The 20778-nt window shown below is 42.5% G+C and overlaps 1 protein-coding gene across 1 annotated transcript in view; it reads right to left on the bottom strand.

Annotated features, from left to right (window-relative positions):
- Positions 1-20778, bottom strand: part of GARRE1 (granule associated Rac and RHOG effector 1) — an 86913-nt gene that overhangs the window by 22817 nt on the left and 43318 nt on the right. Inside the window, 6 exon segments of the mRNA XM_053608248.1 lie at positions 3694-3791; positions 7097-7255; positions 9302-9463; positions 9587-9682; positions 10019-10159; positions 18801-19010. Coding sequence (XP_053464223.1) covers positions 3694-3791; positions 7097-7255; positions 9302-9463; positions 9587-9682; positions 10019-10159; positions 18801-19010 — 866 coding nt within the window.

A 20778-nucleotide genomic window follows, 5' to 3' on the forward strand; every position in this document is an offset into this window, starting at 1 on the left:
TTCCCCGAGCCCAGAACAGTGTCTGGCCCCATAGTAAGTATTTAGCAAATATCGGTTGAAAGAAAGAAGGGATGGATAGCTTAAATACAAAAAATGTGACAGTTTAAAGAAAAAGGTACATAAGATACTATTCTGTTTGGGAAAAAGCCCTATCTGGCAGCTGGACACTAAAAGCAAAGCACTAATAAATTCTTGAGCTGCTTTGTTAATAATATCATCATTTATCTCAAGGGGGAGTAAACCAATTACTTCTGTTTAAATTGTTCCCAAGAAGCACATACAGTATTTTGTCATTTGAAAGAAAGAAAAAAAACTAAACTTTTATAGGCCAGGCCTGTAATCCTAGCTCTTTGGTAGGCCAAGGTGGGAAGATTGCTTACAGCCAGGAGTTCAAGGCCAGTCCAGGCTATAGCAAGACCCTGTCCTTACAAAAAATTTTTTTAAATTAAGTGGGTGTGGTGGTACATACCTGTAGTCCCACCCACTAGAGGAGGGGGCTGAGGCAGTAGATTGCTTGAGCCCAGGAATTTGAGGTTGCAGTGAGGTATGAATTTGCCACTATATTCTAGCCCAGATGACAGAGCCAGATCCTATTTCACAAATGCCCACATCCACAAAAAACAATACAAAAAACCCTACTAAAATATTACATTGTTACCAAAAGCAGCCAGCAGAGGGAACCTTTGCAAGGAATCACACTGTAAGGTCTTTTTCACAGAGGTGCTCACACTGAATTACTAAGGCAATCAACCACACAGAGGTATTTTTTTGTTTGTTTCTTTGTTTTTGCAGTTTTGGCCCATGCTGGGCTTGAACCTGCCATCCCCAGTATACAGGCCGGTGCCCTACTCCTTGAGGCAGGTGACACCCTACACAGAGTTTTTTAAGTAAATTGAAGTGTTAACCATTTTCGTTCTAGCTGTTTATAGAAACCCAACTCTCCAAAAACTGTTTGCTTCAAAATGAGAATTCTAATTAAGTTTCTAATTCTAATTAAGTTTAATATTTTTCAATGAAAACTTGAATTGGAAAAGCAATTTAAGATTTTAGAAATATGGATAGCGTCTGTGGCTCAAGGAGCAGAACGCTGGCCCCACGTACTGAGGGTGGTGGGTTCGAAACCAGCCCTGGCCAAACTGCAACAAAATATAGCCAGGCATTGTGGCGGGGTCTATAGTCCCAGCTACTCACAAGAGAATCGCCTAAGCCAAAGAGCTGGACATTGCTGTGAGCTGTGACACCACCGCACTCTACCAAGGGTGATAAAGTGAGACTCTGTCTCTTAAAAAAAAAAAAAAAAAAGAAAGAAAGAAAGAAAAGAAAAAGAAAGTGAGCTTTTGTTTAACTATTTGATTAATTTCAGGACACAGTGTACCATCCAACCACTCAAATTAAAATTTTGGTGAGGGAGTACTAATACAAAGGTCTGGGGTCACAAAGTGAACTGCTAACCCTTACTTAATATATCACAAGATCTAAACAGAATCAGAATTCTATTCTCACATTTAAAAAATAAGAATAGCTTGTTACTAATTTTAGTCCACATAGGTATCAACAGTGCCTCTGCTTCTTACTATCTCTATCTCTTCCTACTGAAATGATTTATATGTTTTCTTTATAATTGTTCACCAAGATTATCAATTTAATAGAAAATGCTTTACCATGTGTTTGAATTTATGGTGGGGGGAATGTATATATATGTTTATATTACAAAGAAATTCTATTACATTATTGTAATATATGTTTAATTTTTCTTGTTTATTTTATGTTTTAGAGATAGAATTTCTCTCTGTCTCCTGGGCTACAGTGAAGTACATTGATTATACATAGCTCAATGCAGCCTTGGACTCCTGGGCTCAAATGATCCTCCTGCCTCAGCCTCCTAAATAGCTAGAACTACAGGTGTGTGCCACTATACCCCGCTGATTTTTTTAATTTTTGGTAGAGATGGCATCTCACTATGCTACCTAAGCTGGTTTCAAACTCCTAGTCTCAAGAGAGACTCCTGTCTCAGCTTCCCAAAGTGCTAGGATTGCAGGATTGAGCCAGCACATCCAGCCATTTACTGCTTATCCTTAGAGGTAAAATTATAGAATTGCTGACACTGTATTTATTCTCTATTCAATAACCCATTTGCCTGTTTTTGTAGTCTGAGCAAAACCAGTACTGTCACAATATTTAGTATTGTTATTCTATTCTATTCTATTTATTTATTTATAGACAGTGTCTCATTCTGTTGCCCTGGGTAGAATGCCATGGCGTCATAGCTCACAGCAACCTCAAAATCCTAGGCTCAAGCAATCCTCTTGCCTCAGCCTCCCTGTTAGCTGGGACTACAGGTACCCACCACAACACCCAGTTATTTTTTTAGAGACAGGGTCTTGCTCTTGCTCAGGCTGCTCTCTGAACTCCATAGCTCAAGCCATCTACCTGCCTTGGCCTTCCAGAGTGCTAGGATTATAGGTGTGAGCCACTGCCTGGCCAACATTATTATTCTAAAACAATTTAACAACATTTTGGGCAAAATGGTGTCATGTGGCTTTTTTACTTTGCCTTTAATTATTAGGTGAAGTTACAATTTTTTTCCATCTATTTGTTAATCATATGTCTTCTGACTTATCTGCTCATGTCCCTTGGCCATTTTCTTTCTTTTTTTTTTTTTTTTGGTTTTTGGCCAGGGCTGGGTTTGAACCCTCCACCTCCGGCATGTGGGACTGGCGCCCTACCCCTTGAGCCACAGGTGCCGCCTTGGCCATTTTCTTAATGAACTGCAGGAGCTTTTTAAAAAGATATATAAATTCAAAAGTATCTTCTATCTATTATAAGTATTACAAACATAAGTAAATATCCTATAATGGCTCAGTTTGCCCCCAGAATTGCAAAGACATTGGGTTTGTAATGACATGACCTCAAGATTATCATCAAGGTTGTAGTTGGAACAAAGGAAGACAAGGAATTCTATGTGTTCTACACAGCTTTGGAGAAACACAGGGTAACTTCAAAACAATACACTGTCGTTTAAAAGCTGTAGACTTAATAACAAAGATAATACTGTTTGTTGTGATCCACCATTTTAGTCACATTATGGTCAATGAGACTATTTTTCAGACTTTTTTTTTTTTTTTTTTTTTGAGACAGAGTCTCACTTTGCCACCCTGGGTAGAGTGCCATAGCATCATAGCTCACAGCAAACTCAGACTCTTGGGCTCAAGCGATTCTCTTGCCTTAGCTGCCTGAGTAGCTTGGACTACAGGTACCTGCCACAACTCCCAGCTATTTTTTGAGATGGGTTCTCACACTTCCTCAGGCTGGTCTCGAACTCATGAGCTCAGGAAATCCACCCTGCCTCGGCCTCCCAGAGTGCTGGGATTACAGGCATGAGCCTCCACACCAGGCCTATTTTTCAGCCATCTTAAGCTTCCTCATCATGGACCAATAATTATGAAACATACCACCGACATACTGCTGCCTGTAAACCCGTACGTATACAGCATGTCCATAAAGTTTGTGTGCAATTTAAAATAGATTATCTGCAAACTTTATGGACACCCTGTATAATCTGTTTAAATTGCACACAAACTTTATGGACACCTGTATAATAGTATGCAGTTTGTCTTGAAAAGAGTAATCATTTCAAAGATGTATAAACTTCAACCACGGGTTAGGTTTCTGTTAAAGAAAGAGTCACATTACCATGTGGATGGGACTTGAACCACGACTCTGGAGCCTTCTAAACTGATCTGGGGGGCATAGGCTTCTTTATTTTCAATCTGTGCCGTGTCAACTACCACCTAACAGAAAAAACAATAACCAGTTTTCAGAGAGGAAAATGGATAACAAGCAAATCCAATATATAAGTCTGTTAATGCTGAATGACTTTGACAAGAACTATTCCCCTGGTAGTACAGTGATGTCAAGGCCAGTGAGTGGCCCCATGAAGACAACAGTGACTAATAAAGGTGACTAAAGATAATAATACTTCAGAGTTAGACGCCATCTTGAAAAAAAAAAAGGTACCACCCACCAGCACAGCCAGAGCAGGATGAAGCAATGAAGTCTAGTCCCTGGTGGTGGTCGTCAGAAGTTGTGCCAAGCTTAGAACACGGTGTCCTATATATCGACTCTTTCATTAATCAAAGAAAATCCCCCAAATGGTGGATGAACAGCTTACTGACCTGACTTGGCTTTTGACTTTTAACTTTTGGTGGATTTTGAATTATTCTTTCTATATTAGGGTGAGTGCTATCACTCTAAAACACTGTGGTTAAGGAAATAAATCTTATACAGATGTCAAAATAAATAAATAAATAAAAAGAACCAAAAAACACTTCACTCAACAGAAACCAAATTCTGGGTATGAAATTTATTGAACTTTGCAAGTACTCTTAGCACTTTTTCCAAACTATAAATATATTAATTAGGAATTACTTTGTTTTCTTTATCTTGTTATTTTTTACTCTATGCATTTTAAAGAAGTAAAAAATGTCACTGAGAGTCAAACCAGTGCTTCAGAAAAACCCACTTGTAATGATAAACCAGTAGTAGATGAAACTTTTTTTTTTTTTGAGACAGAGGTGTCACTTTGTCACCCTCAGTAGAGTGCTGTATTATCATAGCTCACAGCAACCTCAAACTCTTGGGTTCAAGCAATCCTCTTGCCTCAGTTTTTCATTTTTCGTAGAGATGGGGACTCACTCTTGCTCAGGCTGGTCTCTAACTCCTGAGCTCAAGCGATCCACCCACCTCAGCCTCCCAGAGTGCTAAGATTACAGGCATGAGCCACCTTGCCTGGTTGGATGAAACGTTTTTAAAGAATATTTTATCTTCTGTAACTCAACTAGATTTAGCTTATAAAAAAACAAAGAATAAGAATAAGAATATTTCATCTTCAACTATCAATGAATACTGAACTCTTTTAGGACAGAGGAAGAACCAACCCTTCCTTCAATGATTTCCTCTTATTTTGAGGAAAGGTATTTAATACAACACAGATGATATAATATCCAGGTAATCTAAAGAGTTTGAAAAAGTGATGAATGCATTTTCAAATAACTAAAATAATTTCAGAAAAAGAAACACAAAATACTTTAAAACCAAATCTGGAATATTTCAGAAGGGGTAAAGCCATGCAGAATTATTTATCATGATTCCAAATTCAGCTTTTTAATGGAGGTTGATTTCCACTGCTGTAAACAGAGTTCCCAAAGCTGGTCGGCAATGACCGTCAAAAAAGACTTCCTGTTCAAGGAATAGCCATTGTTGGACCAGACAGGTGTTTCCTCTTTCCTCCCATGCCCAGAATCATAACCTCTAAAGGTTATCAGTCACACACAAAGGTACCCTACAATCAAGGGGTAGAGAACTAGGAAGAAGTTTCTGCTCTCTGAACAACATGGAACTTTTCAAAAAACCTATAATGTTTTCTTAAAACAGCCTATGTGTCCTGCTGCCTTTTACTTTGCAAACTCTTTTCTGGAGAACTCTCTGGCATGGTTTTTCTAGTTTCAGCTAAATAGTCATAGGGAATATAGATCAATCTCCTAAAGGCAGTGGGCTTTTTGTAAGGTCTAAGGATTAGGGGAGAACAAAAACGGCAGTGGGCTCTTCCAGGTTTCAGCAGGTCATCTGTCGTTTACTACTTCTCTTGGCGGGTTCCGAGACTGAGGAATAGACCCTGAAGGGATGTGACTCACCACTGTGGACAGGCCATCTCATCTGGCCCTCTGCAGGGTAGCACCAGCCTGAGCTGGGCCACTGGGGCCCTCACCTGCTTGAAACAAAAGGACTGCATCCTCCCAGTGGTTCTTTTCATGAATAAAGTAAAATCTGACTAAAACAAAGTTCTTTAATTTTCTTTATCTCTAATTAGTTTCCTCTAACCTCTGACTAAAATACCATTATCTTTTCAAAAAGCAGCCATTTACTAGAAAGAAAGATCAAGGATAGAAGGTTCTACAGGTCAATGGTGTCAAACAGAAAGCTAAATGGTGACTGCAGATGCTCACTTGACCCCACCCAAATTTGGCAAAAGTGTTTTTTTTTCCTCTGAAAGGTAAAATGACCAAACGTTTTTGTTGTTGTTATTACTGAGACAGGGTCACAGGGTCCTGCTCTGTTGCCCAGTTAGAGTGCAGTAGTGTCACCATAGCTCAATGCAAGCTCAAATGCCCAAGTTCAAGTCCTGCCTCAGCTTCCCAAAGTTTTAGGATAAAACTTTGGGAGCCACCATACCTGACCCCAAAACATTATTTTTGAGTTGATGTTGTTACTGTACCGCTAAGAAGGAGACAAAGAGCTAGATACAAAGTAGATGGAGTCATTACACCAGCATGTTAAGGTGTATTATTCCTGGATAAATAAGATCCAGGAAGATGAGGAAGAGTGAACCACGTGAAGATCAGAGGAAAGAGTAATTTCAGGTAAAAAGGGCATTAAATACAAATGCCTAAAATAAACAAAAATGGGCATTTTGAGCAACAAAGTCCAGTGTTACTCCTGAGTAGTGGGCCAAGTCAAGGGAACCTGTCAAATCATCACTAATGTAATAGTTTCCTTAAAATGAAAAATGCCGGCCAGGCACAGTGGCTCATGCCTATAATCCCAGCACTCTGGGAGGCCGAGGTAGGTGTATTGCCTGAGCTCACAGGTTCAAGACCAGCCTGAGCCAGAGCAAGCCCTCATCTCTAAAAATAGCCAGATATTATGGTGGGCACCTGTAGTCCCAGCTAATTGGGAGGCTGAAGCAAGAGAATTGCTTGAGTCCAAGAGTTTGAGGTTGCTGTGAGTTGTGACACCACAGCACTCTACCCAGGGCAACATAGTGAGACTGTCTCAAAAAAAAAAAAAAAGAAAAGAAAAGAAAAATGCCTATAATATCATTTTGCAACTAGGTCCCCTGCAAAGACACATTATTAACCTGTGAGGGGGAAAAAAAGGATTTTTTAAAAAATCCTACTATTCTTTTCCCTCTTCTATCTGGTCTAAATTCTGCAACACTGTAGATCTTCATAAATCATTCAGTATTTTCACTATATGCCTACACCACATAACCTGTCTTTCAATATTCTCCCATCATGCAACACACACACTCACTCACCAGTCCAGCTTGGCCAAACAGCAGCTGCACAGCTGTCTTGCAGGCACCCCGCCATGTGGATGGGCAGACCTGGTTTAGCACTTCAGTCACAGGAAAGTCATCCCTGGATGTGATTCCATTGTAGCAGCCTGCTTCCTTGATCAGTTGTAACATCGTATGCTACAGATCGGTAAAAAGAGAATTCACACCTCAAGACAAAGCCACGCAAGGTTCTAAAACTTTTAGAAATGCATTTCACAACCATCCTCAAGAAAAAAGCTTTTAAAGTACACCCTAATCATGTCATTTGAATTCTTTTTCTTCTGGAGAAAGGGTTTCACTCTGTCGCCTAGGCTGGAGTGCAGTGGCAAGATTATAGCTCACTACAATCTTGAGCTCCTGGGTTGCCTTTTGCCTCAAGCTCCCTAGCAGCTGGGACTGCAGGCATTGCTACTATGCCCAGCTAATTTTTTATTTATTATTTTATTTTTCATAAAGACAAGAGTTTTGCTATGTTGCCCAGGCTGGTCTTCAACTCCTGGCCTCAAAGAAACATCTTTCCTCAGCTTCCCAAAGTGCTGAACTACAGGCATGAGCCACTGTGCCAGGTCCGAATTTCTTTCTTTCTTTTTTTTTTGAGACAAAGTCTCACTTTGTCACCCTTGGTAGAGTGCTGTGGCATTACAGCTCACAGCAACCTCTAACTCATGGGCTTAAGGGATTCTCTTGCCTCAGCCTCCCAAAGTAGCTTGGACTACAGGTGCCTGCCCCAATGCCCAGCTAGTTTTAGAAACAAGGTCTCACTCTGGCTCAGGCTGGTCTGGAACCCGTGAGCTCAGGCAATCCACATGCCTCGGCCTCCCGAGTGCTAGGATTACAGGTGAGAGCCACCATGCCCAGCCTTACATCTGAATTTCTTTTTTCTTTTTTTTTGAGACAGTCTCAAGCTGTTGCCCTGGGTAGAGGGCTATAGCTTCACAGCTCACAGCAACCTCAAACACTTGGGCTCAAGTGATCCTCTTGCCTCAGTTTTCCTATTTTTAGTAGAGATGGGGTTCTCACTTTTGTTCAGGCTGGTCTTGAACTCATGAGCTCAAGCAATCCACCCGCCTCAGCCTCCCAGAGTGCTGGAACTATAGGAGTAAACCATCTCGCCTGGCCAGGTCTAAATTTCTTTAGTAATTATCAGTCTCTCTAAGAGATTTCCTCAATCAAGTAGAATAAGTGGCCAGATATAGACATACATGTATTATAATACATACATGTCATTCCTATACTAGCACAAAATACAGAATTATTTAGCAATCTACTGATGACAACTAGTTGAAGAATTTTGTAATTCTGAATCACTCCAAATACGGAAACAAAATCATCTAGTAAAAATAAATACCAATCGAAACCTCAACTTTATTTTGGCTGTCCAAGTGGTCAGGTATGCAGGCTCTGGAAACAAGACTACAAATGCTCAAATTCCACTTTCCTAGTTTTCAGTTACGTGAGCTTGGGCTCAGTTCCCTGTCAAAGGCAGAATAAGGTATAGTTTATGTCACTGTGCCCAGCTTCTGGATATTTTTTGGAGACAGAGTCTTATTCTCTCACCTGGGCAGGACTGCATTGGCATCATCACAGCTCATTGCAAGCTCAACTCTTGGAATCAAACAACTATCCTGACTCAGTTTCCCAAGTAGCTGGGAATACAGACATGTGCCACTACACCCAGCTAAGTTTTCTATTTTTTCTTTTTTTGAGACAGAGTCTCACTGTGTCACCCTTGGTAGAGTGCTGTGGCATCACAGCTCATAGCAACCTCCAACTCCTGGGCTTAGGTGATTCCCTTGCCTCAGCCTTCTGAGTAGCTGGGACTACAGGCGCCCGTCACAATGCCTGGCTATTTTTTTGTTGCAGTTGGGCTGGGGCCAGGTTCAAACCCACTACCCTCAGTATATAGGGCCGGCGCCCTGCTCACTGAGCAACAGGCACCACCCTAAATTTTCTATTTTTTGTAGAGAAGAGGAGGGATCTCACTCTTGCTCAGGCTGATCTTGAACTCTTGGCCTCAAGCAATCCTCCCGTCTGGGCCTCTCAAAGTGCTAGAAGTATAGGCATGTGTTACTGTGCCTAGCCTGTTTTGTTTTTTAATTTACATTCTTCACAAGCCCTTAAGTTTCCCTTAACAGCTCTGATTTCAAGTTCATGCTTGGTTACTGGAACCCCATGGAAAGCTACCGTCTTAAGTTTCAGATTGTCGGCGGCCGACTCATTAAAGGAGACGCCCTTCAGGAAGTGCGATCCTATCTGCACAGGGACGGTGGGAAGCTCACACTGCATGGGCTGCGGGGGTGTGTGCCTTCGCCCCGTCTGCTGGGCTTCCGCCTCGCTGCAGCAGCCCTGGAAAAAGTTTGGATGGGTAAGAGGTGGTGACCCACAGCTGATCTGTCAAAACACTTCCTTCACCATACACTGTGTGAATGGCTCACAGAGGTCCCAACAGCTACCAGAAAGAAAGCGTACCTGCAAACTTGCTTCAATTGCCTTTGGATTCAGGTGGAAACCAGCTTTCATTGCATATTCACAGTGGCCTAAGCTTTCCAAAGCTATCTTATATGCCTGCAAATAAATTATTTCCAAGAGTCAAGATTTTATAAAAGATTATAAGACAACAAAGTCTAACAGAAATAGAAATTTAAAACTTCTATAGTTATTGACATGATTGCAAGAGGGACTTTACCTAACAATTACAATCAGTGTAACCTGGCTTATTGTACCCTCAATGAATCCCCAACAATGAAAAAAAAAGAAAAAAAAAAAACTTCTATAGTTATTAAAAAATTTGAGACCAATTACTATTTTAGTATCTTTTCTAATTGGTTCAACATCACAATTTTAATTCCCTCTCTTGGTTCTATCCCTTGAATATTGGTATGTCAGTTCTGAAAAACTTACTTGCAAAGCACTGTCAATTTTTATGTTCAGTTCTTTTAGTTGGTGCTCAGGAATTACTGCACTTTGAGAACAAAAGAGCTGCTGAACTTCAATTCCTGCCAGGCGACCATCGCAGCCTCTTTCTCTTAGTCTAGATGTTGCCTGCAACAAAAATAGTGAGTGGTAGGTAAAAGAGGATGTTAGAGTTACTTGGAAAATTAATTAATTAATTTATTTATTTTCGGACAGAGTCTCACTACGTTGCCCTGGTAGAGTGCTGTGGCATCACAACTCACAGCAACCTCAAACTCTTGGGCTTAAGCAATTCTCTTGTCTCAGCTGCCCAGATCACTGGGACTACAGGCGCCCACCACAAAGCCCGGCTATTTTTTGGTTGTAGTTGTTGTAGTTGTCATTGTTGTTTGGCAGACCAGGGCTGGGTTCGAACCCTCCAACTCCCATGTATGTGGCTGGCGCCCTAGCTGCTGAGTTACAGGCACTGAGTCAAGTTACTTGGAAAATTTAAATAATAGCAACAAGAAACCCCATAACTAAAATATAGATAGAAACCCTCCAATTATTAGATATAAACCAGAGGTGCTGGACTATTTCTATTACAAAGGCCAGCTAAAATTTTGAAAACTTTAATTAACTATCTTGAAGAGAATAGAAACCTGATATGGCACTAACTTATTTTAGGAATCCTGGAAAAAAGATATACACACACACACATATACACGTATATAAAACATTCAGGCTCGGTGCCTGTGCTCAGTGGTTAGGGTGCTGGCCACAAACACCAGAGCTCACAGGTTCGAACCTGGCCCAGGCCTGCCGAACAACAATGATGACAACAGCAACAAAAACTAGCCAGGCATTATGGCAGGCACCTGTATACCCAGCTTCTTGGGAGGCTAAGGCAAGAGAATCACTTAAAGCCCAAGAGTTTGAGGTTGCTGTGAGCTGTGACGCCATAGCACTCTACTGAGGGCAACATAGTGAGACTCTGTCTCAAAAAAAAAAAAATCCACACATTTTTAATGCCCCTGCTTTAAGATAGATAAAAAATTAAATAATCAAAAATTAAATAATAGGGGCTCGGCGCCTGTGGCTCAAGAGGCTAAGGCGCCAGCCACATACACCTGAGCTGGCAGGTTTGAATCCAGCCCGGGCCCCCAAAACAACAATGATGGCTGCAACCACAAAATAGCCGGGCGTTGTGGTGGGCGCCTGTAGTCCCAGCTACTTGGCAGGCGGAGACAGGAGACTCGCTTGAGCCCAGGAGTTGGAGGTTACTGTAAGCTGTGGTGCTACGGCACTCTACCCAGGGCAACAGCTTGAGGCTCTGTCTCAAAAAAAAATAATAATAATAATTAAATAATAGGGCAGCACCTGTGGCTCAGTGAACAGGGTGCTGGCCCCATAGACCGAGGGTGGCAGGTTAGAACCTGGCCCCGGCCAAACTGCAACAAGAAAATAGCCGGGCATTGTGGCAGGTGCCTGTAGTCCCAGCTCCTCAGGAGACTGAGGCAAGAGAACTGCCTAAGCCCAAGAACTGAAGGTTGCTAATGAGCTGTGATGTCATGGCACTCTACCGAAGGTGACAAAGTAAGACTGTCTCTAAAAAACAAAAAAAGTTAAATAATGAAAATTAAATGTTTATCAATATTCATTTAATAATTTGTGGCCAAGCACAGTGGCTCAGGCCTATAATCCCAGCACTCTGGGTGGCCAAGATACATGGACTGCTTGAGCTCAGGTGTTCAAAACCAACCTGAGCAAAAGCGAGGAAACCCCATCTCTACTAAAAATAGAAAAACTAGCCAGGTATTGTGGCAGGCACCTATAGTCCCTGAGACTGAGGCAAGAGGATCACCTTTGTTCAGACTGGTCTCGAACTCATGAGCTCAAGTGATCCACCGACCTTGGCCTCCCAGATTGCTAGGATTATAGGAGTGAGCCATTACACCTGGCCTTTTTTTTTTTTTTTTGAGACAGAGTCTCTGTTGTCCTACGTACAGTGCTATGGTGTCAGCTCACAGCAATCTCAAACTCTTGGGCTCAAGTAAGAACCCATCTCTACTAAAAATAAAAAACTGAAGCAAGAGGATCACTTAAGCCTAAGAGTTTATTTAATATTTATAAATATTCATTAAATACTACTTATGAAGAGTACAGAAACAAGATAGGAAAACAAGGGGAAACTAATCTGTATCTTTTTTTATTTTATTTTTTGGTGACAAGAGTCTCACTTTGTTGCCCTGGGTGGAGTGCCATGGTGTCCTAGGTCACAGTAACCTCAAACTCTTGGACTCAAGCGATCCTTTTGACTCAGTTTTTCATTTTTAATAGAGAGGGGGTCTCACTCTTACTCAGAACTTGAACTCCTGAGCACAAACAATCCACCTGCCTCAGCCTCCCAAAGAGGCATTACAGGCATGAGCCACCATGCCCAGCACCTCTGTATCATGTTATGATGAAACTGCAAAAGTCATATATATGGGTCAGGACTACAAGAGAATACACAGGGAAATATCTATTTCATTTACTAGACGCATAGAGGAATTCAGGATGAACTGTCTTTCAATTTCTATTTTTGCTGCAATAATATTTATGAAACAAAGATATATATATATATATTTTTGAGACAAGAGTCGCCCTGGGTAGAGTGCTGTGGCATTACAGCTCATAGCAACCTCCAGCTCTTGGACTTAGGCGATTCTCTTGCCTCAGCCTCCCAAGTAGCTGGGACTACAGGCATCCGCCACAACACCCAGCTATTTTTTTGTTGCAGTTTGGCTGGGACCGGGTTTGAACCTGCCACCCTCTGTATATGGGGCCAGCACCCTACTCACTAAGTCACAGGCACCGCCCACAAATAATATTTTTTAACAGTTAATTTTTTTACTTCAAGGCCAATATAGGAGTTATATGTATGAAACTTACAGACTACAGGAAAATAACTAGCAACCATAATGCTGTAAATTTCCAAAGCTTTGATTTCACAAGTTCTATATAAATACCATTCCAACAATTCCCTCAACCCTAACACTCCTGCAATTTAAAACAGTTTGACTCTTTCTAAGAATCCTTCAGTCAAGTATTTAGCCCACAGGTGTTGTTAAGTATTGCCAGATACCTCCTGGAACACAAAACCTGGTCCTTGCCTTTCTAGAAGTGACAGCCTCATGAAGGAAAAGATAAACAAGCAGAATTAAAAATAGAGAAAAGCACATTGAAGGAAACAGAGTACTCTAACTGGGAGTGCTCTAGATGCTGAGACAGTAGAGTGCAGGCAGAGAGTTAAAGGAGAAGAAGATGTCAATGAACCTGCGTGTGTGGGGTAAGTGGAGTGGGAACAGGTTCTTTTTTTTTAAGTATTTTTTTTTTTAGAAACACAATCTCACTTTACTGCCCTTGATGTGGTGTCACAGCTCACAGCAACCTCCAACTCCTGGGCTTAAGTGATTCCTTTGCCTCAGCCCCCCAAGTAGCTGGGACTACAGGCACCCACCACAACGCCCAACTATTTTCTGGTTGTAGTTCGGCCAGGGCTGGGTTTGAACCTACCACCCTTGGTATATGGGGCCGGCGTCCTACCAGCTGAGCCACAGGCACTGCCCCGGGAACCAATACAAGCCAAGGATCCAAGGCAGCAAAGAATGAGACATCCCAGTGAGTGAGGACAAAGTGGCCACAGATAAGGCTGGTGATCAAGGCACGTGCCAGGCTAGGCAGGACTGGGCAGGTCATGTGGAGGGTCCACACAATATCCTAAAGAAATGAGAAGCAAGCCAGGTGTGGTGGCTCACACCTGTAATCCTAGCACTCTGAGAGGCCAAGGCAGGTGGAATGCCTGGGCTCATAGGTTTGAGATGAGCCCAAGCAAGAGCAAGACCCCGACTCTAAAAAATAGCTGGGTGTTGTGGCAGGCACCTGTACTCCCAGCTACTTGGAAGGCTGGGGCAAGAGGATCTCTTGAGGCCAAGAGTTTGAGGTTTCTGTGAGCTATGACACCATGGCACCAAGGGCAACTCCCCCCCCAAAAAAAGTTTATATATAACTCCAAAAAATGAAAAGAAAGAAACAGCAACATCATCCAATTTTAAAATGAAGGACATACAAGGAGGGAAGAAGAGGGTCTAGGCAAGAAATAATGATCTTCTGATTAAAGTAGTGATAAAGGACATGGAAAGGGTAAAGATCTGGGTCTCGGTGGTGGGACCTGCAGGGTTTTCTTAAAGGCTGGATTAGATGTAGACATGATGGAAACACTGAAGGATAAATCTCAGGTTTCTCAAATGAACAACCCAGTGGTGTAAGATGGCATCACTTAACAGTAAGGGAAGATCTGGAGAGGAACAAGTGAGCAGGTAGCAGCTAAGCCTTACGTACTTGGAAGGCCTAAGGTAGGCAGCAGCTGGATTCAGGGGCCTGGAGCGCACAGAAGTGGAATGGTCGTGCATATTCATGTGGACACAAGTGGCTTTTTAAGTCCAAGACTGGATGGAAATTCCCTAGGGAGAAGGGCACTTAGAACTCAGTCTGGAGAAACTCACTTTCAAAAGTTGAGGAAGGGCTCGGCACCTGTGGCTCAAGAGGCTAAGGCGCCAGCCACATACACCTGAGCTGGCGGGTTCGAATCCAACCTGGGCCTGCCAAACAATGACAGCTGCAACCAAAAAAAAAATAGCCGGGCACTGTGGCGGGTGCCTGTAGTCCCAGCTACTTGGGAGGCGGAGGCAGGAGAATCGCTTAAGCCCAAGAGTTTGAGGTTGCTGTGAGCTGTGATGCTACAGCACTCTACCCAGGGCGACAGCTTGAGGCTCTGTCTCAAAAAAAAAAAAAAAAAAAAAATAGTTGAGGAAGAACAGCTAGTAAAGGAAGAAAGGATGGCTCAAGAGGAAACAAAGCCCGATTCTTGGATGCCACAAGGAGAGCATTTCCAAGGGGAAAAATTCTCTCCCTATTACTCTGGGCTGGTGAATGGAGCTGAAAGGATTCCTTGAGTTTGAAAACAAAGAAGGCAGGCACCAATGACCTTGATGAGAGAAGTCGTGTTCCCTGGGGGCGCCCGTAGCTCAGTGGTTAGGGCGCCAGCCACATACACTGGGGCTGGTGTGTTCAAGACCGGCCTGGGACTGCTAAACAAACAAACAAACAAACAAAAAATAGCCAGGCGTTGTGGCAGGCACCTGTAGTCCCAGCTACTCAGGAGGCTGAGGCAAGAGAATTGCTTGAGCCCAAGGGTTGGAGGTTGCTTTGAGCTAGGATACCAGGATACCACAGCACTCTACAGAGGGCAACAAAGTGAGACTCTGTCTCAATTTCCCCTGTAGGAAATGCCAGATTTCAGTGAGCTGAATGATGCTATTTATATAAAGTTTCAAATTGTGCAAAATAATACTTTGTGTATCATGTATGGATACACGCATATGTAGTAAAAACTATTTATGCCCAAGGGGGTCACAGACTTCACATTTGAAAAGGTTATCTCTAGAGAGGAGGGGATGTCAATAAGATAGTGGAGAGGTACAAAGGGGATTCCATTGGATTTGTAATTTTTTTTCTGTTAAAAATGTATGAAGAACAGCTGGTGTGGATGTGGAGAGAAGCAAACACTTTTACACTGCTAGTGGGACTGCAAACTAATACGACCTTTTTGGAAGGAAATATGGAGAATCCTCAAAGAACTCAAACTAGACCTCCCATTTGATCCTAAAAATCCCATTACTGGGCATCTACCCAGAAGGAAAAAAATCCTTTTATCATAAGGACATTTGCACTAGACTGTTTATCGCAGCTCAATTTACAATCACCAAAATGTGGAAACAGCCTAAATGCCCACCAACCCAGGAATGGATTAACAAGCTGTGGTATATGTATACCAAGAAATACTACTATTCAGCTATTAAAAAAGATGGAGACTTTATATCTTTTGTATTAAACTGGATAGAAGTAGAACACATTATTCTTAGTAAAGCACCAAAAGATGGAGAAGTAAGAATTCTATGTGCTCAATTCTGATATGAAGACAACTGATGACCTAGTACACAGTGGGGGGTGGGGGAAGGAGGGTGCAGGAAGAGGGAAAGAGGGAGAGGGAGGGGGGTCATGGGGGTGTGAGACACCTCTTGGGGACAGGACACAAGTATGAGAGGGGCTTTACCTAACAAATACCATTAGTGTAACCTGGTTCTTTATACCCTCAATGAATCCTCAACAATTAAAAAAGAATAATTGAATAGTATAGAAACAACAAAAAATATATATAAAGAACATGAAGTAAATGTGGCAAAAAGTTAAGATTCCATTTTCTATATGCCTGAAATGCTTCATAATGATTACTTTTTAGAATGAAATGAAAGGTGAGAAGAAGCTACTCCAAGAAGCTGGCTGTGAAAACACCAGAGACACAGAGCAGGGCAGGATGGACTTTCCTGTTGGCAGCATCTTTGTGTACTGGCGGGAAGAAGCTGAGGACGAGGCAAAGAAAACACAGGGTGTCACTGCAGAAGCTGGGCCCTTGAGGATGGGGGCAACATGAGAACAGGGCAAGCCTCAACAGAAAGAGAAGATACCTCCTCTGCTGTCACGAGCAGGAAGGAAAGATGAGTGTGAAGTGGGGCAGGGAGTGGGCAGTGGTGTTTTGGTGATGTGAGGAAGAAGAGCTGATGTCAAGTGGGTTCTATTTTCTCAGTGCAGTGTGGGGTGGGGTGACTGGCTGGAAGCCAATGGGAACAGGACAGAAAGGCCTGGATGGACTAAACTGGGCAGAGGAAAAGGTGAAGGTGAGGTGGTCAAAGGGGCACCAGGAGGCCTCTTGCAGAGTGGCTTTTTGGCCTGAATGAATGCAGCAGGTAAAGTGGAAAAGACTGAGCCAGGTATCAGAGTTTCTAAGATGAGCTCGACAGTCAGAAGGCTGGGTCCAGCAGCCAGAGAGCTGTAAAACCAGGCGACAAGATACAGATAACCAAGCCATCTTCAATGAAGCAAACAGGTCCCACCCCTTAACAATCTCCAATTAGGGGCGATGCCTGTGGCTCAAAGGAGCAGGGTGCCAACCCCATATGTCAGAGGTGGCAGGTTCTAGCCCAGCCCCAGCCAAAAACTCCAAAAAAAAAAAAAAAAATCTCCAATTAGCACTTCTGGGCCTTTAACCTGAAAGTCTTTAACATGAAGAAGAGACCAAATGGAAATTTAGAAGAAAAGACAACAATTCAGCAGAACAGCATAAGGCTGAAAGTAGACACTACATATGAATCAATATATTATTCATAAACTATACACCTGTAAAATGGAACAGTAAGTCATAGTTAAAAATCTCAACTTTGAAGGTTTACTTTTTCTTCTTCTTACTGGAAACAAAGGAGTATTAAAATGTATATAAGAAATCTGTCATCATTTAAGAAAAAAAAAAGAAATCTGTCATCATTGATGATATAAGTGAAGTCCCTTTAAGAAAGGCTTTTTTTAGAGCTGTTTTTGACTGGCTCACATTCAAGTTTAAATTCTTCTGGTTGTGGCAAAGGCACAGAGAGTTCCACACTAGAGCGATAGGAAAAGTAATCCCATGCCAGGCTAGAATCTCCCACTGGAGAGGCTCAGGAGTGTTTTTGGCTCACCACTGTGGCAGGTCCCCTCAGTCACAAGGCTGCCACCATGAAGGAGAATCTTCACGTGATTCTCCCCCATAGCTGCTCCCCACCCCTCATCACCAAGCCATACCATCCCAGACCAATGCTATCTCTACCTCTAATCTCTTGGTTTGGCTCCTGCTGATGATACCTAGATTTTACAAGCATCTGCTGTGCTGGGAAATAGCCAATCTTCCAAAACATGAAAGACTTCATGAAGTCAAATAAAGTAACACCGGGGAACTGCTCAAATCATACGCAAAGCAACTGACAAATGAGGATCTAAGTAGAGTTTGAGCAGGTAAGAACCTTAAAGAATTAAAAAAGCTCCAAAGATGCCAAGTACTTCTAAAGAGAATGATGTGGCTATCAAAAAGCTTTCAGGGCGGTGCCTGTGGCTCAGTGGGTGGGGTGCCAGCCCCATATACTAAGGGTGGCAGGCTCGAACACAGCCTCAGGCCAAACTGCAATAAAAAAATAGCCGGGCGTTGTGACAGGCACCTGTAGTCCCAGCTACTCAGGAGGCTGAGGCAAGAGAATCACCTAAACCCAAGAGCTGGAGGTTGCTGTGAGCTGAGACACCACAGCACTCTACCAAGGGCGACAAAGTGAGACTCTGTCTCAAAAAAAAAAAAAAAAAAAAAAAATATATATATATATATATATAAATTAACACAACAAAAAAAGTGTTCAGAACTTCCCTGTCTTGCGGCTGTGGCTCTGGAGTCTGTCAAACACTGCTGTTCGCCTGCCTGGCTGCCCACTTATTCTCCACAGACAGCTCCACCCTGTCTTTCCTGACTTGGGCGCCAGCCTTTTCTCCCTGGTCCTTCTTCCTAGCAGCTTTCCTGCATTAAGAGACGAGCCCTTCCCAAGGGTCCTGCACTTCTTCATTACAGTGCCCTTACCCCTGCTTGTGTACGTCCACTTGCCTCCACTAGACTAAGAGTAGAGGTTATCATCCTAGTGCCTGGCACATGCCTGGAACAAGGTAGGCATTCACAGAGGCATTAACTGTTGGATGAATAAGCTAATGGTAACGGTTTAAAGTTTACACTTCTAAATGAAATGGCTCTTTTGAGAAGCAACAGGCAAAGGCTATTTGAACACTAGGCACCAATTCCTATTTGAACACTAGGCACCAATTTCCCCAAGACCAGGGTTACCTCAGCGGCCCCCCGCCAGGATCGTACAGCTTCCTCCAGTTCAGGTGTGTGTCCTGTGCCAGATAAACTGCCGCCACTGCTGCTGTTCTTTTTTTCTGGCACAACCACCTCAGTAAAGCAAGAGTGAGCCACCGGCTGGACCTTCTGTAATGCATGAGTCAAGAACTGGAAATGGACCTGCACCACTGTCAAGAAACATCGCCCCAACACCTGTGAAACAAGAGAGCCAGGGATTTTTAGGTGGTGTGTTGCTGCTGGATTAGCACAATAAATTTTTGACCATAACTTGAATAGAAGGCAACTATTAAGCAGAAATTGGAAATCATACAGAGTTAAAAGGTCACCTGCTTCAGAAGGACTTCCCTTTGCTTTTATTTGAACTGCAGTGCCTAATGCATAGAATCCAAAACATTTCAATCGAACAGCAAGACCTAAGGTTTTCCAGCTTCCCCTCAAGTCTTCCCAATTCTGTTCCCCACACTCCCCTCATCTGGACTCTAGCTCAGACCAATTCTGGTTGTCTTTGAGTTCCCACTGAAATAGAGCAATCCACAATTGCAATTATGCCCACGGCAGGTGGCAGGTGCCTGTAGTCCCAGATACTCAGGAGGCTGAAGCAAGAGAATCGCCTAGGCCCAAGAGCTGGAGGTTGCTGTGAGCTGTGATGCCACAGCACTCTACTGAGGGCGACAGAGTGAAACTCTTGTCTCTAAAAATAAATAAATAAATAAATAAAAATAAAAATCTAAAAGGTCAGTTGACTATACGAAGACATTCCATCGAAAATGGAATCTGAAGATACTGGTTATTTCAGTAACAGTGTTAACATAGCTATTAACATAGTTGTACGTTGCATTTCCAATCTTACAAAACAAAGCTGGCAGACCAGTCTTCCAAAACATAATGAACAACTCCATTCACTGGTACAGTATAAACAAACCTACTATTAGTAGTTGGCTGGTTAATAGTTCAAGCTGGAAATTCATTTTTAAAAATACTATACATATAATAATACTATATGTTAGCATGTAATTATAGTAATGTGTATACTAAAAATATTATGTACCACAAACATTTTAAGATACAAATGTGCATTTATCTGGCAACCTTCTGGCACCAGCTGAAGATATTCTGACAGCTTGCGTGTTCCTCTCTTTCATTTGTTACATGAACTGTAACTACAATACATCCTTTATAATTTCCTATTTCTTGTAAAGATATAGTCACTTACAAAGTAAAGTAAATTGATCACAAATGTTCCAGATTATTGACATTTTTTCCTAATTTTTTTTTTTTTTTTTTTTTTTTGTAGAGACAGAGTCTCACTTTTTTATGGCCCTGGGTAGAGTGCCGTGGCATCACACAGCTCACAGCAACCTCCAACTCCTGGGCTTAGGTGATTCTCTTGCCTCAGTCTCCCAAGTAGCTGGGACTACAGGCGCCAGCCACAATGCCCGGCTATTTTTTTGGTTGCAGTTCAGCCGGGGCCGGGTTTGAACCCACCACCCTCGGTATATGGGGCTGGCGCCTTACCGACTGAGCCACAGGCGCCGCCCCCTAATCTCTTATAGTTATTTTGCTCACACCAAATTTGGCAACAATATCAACAAAAAACTTATGCAACTCTTTTATAATGGCCCATAATGTTTGAATCTTTCAGGGGAAGTTATTTCATACTTCCTTGGCTCGCACAGTAGATTATTTACTCACCAAAAAATCATACTGAGTTTGCGATTCATCCAACTGAGTAGGAGCAGACCTGAGAAGGCCCACTCACTGCCAGCCCGAGTCTACTGTCTTGAAGAAGTGATAAAGGTTGGGAACTGTTAAAATCTGACACAGCCTCCATGTTCCACTCCAGTCCTGTCTCTTGGAGCAGCACAAAGTAAGGCTCACCACTGGACCCCTCACCTTGCAGCACACATCAGACAGAGTTTGCCCTTTCCCATCCTCTCTCAGTCCCCACTGGTCAGAGCTT

The sequence above is a fragment of the Nycticebus coucang genome, chromosome 10, assembly GCF_027406575.1.
Source record: "Nycticebus coucang isolate mNycCou1 chromosome 10, mNycCou1.pri, whole genome shotgun sequence".
Taxonomy (NCBI): domain Eukaryota; kingdom Metazoa; phylum Chordata; class Mammalia; order Primates; family Lorisidae; genus Nycticebus; species Nycticebus coucang.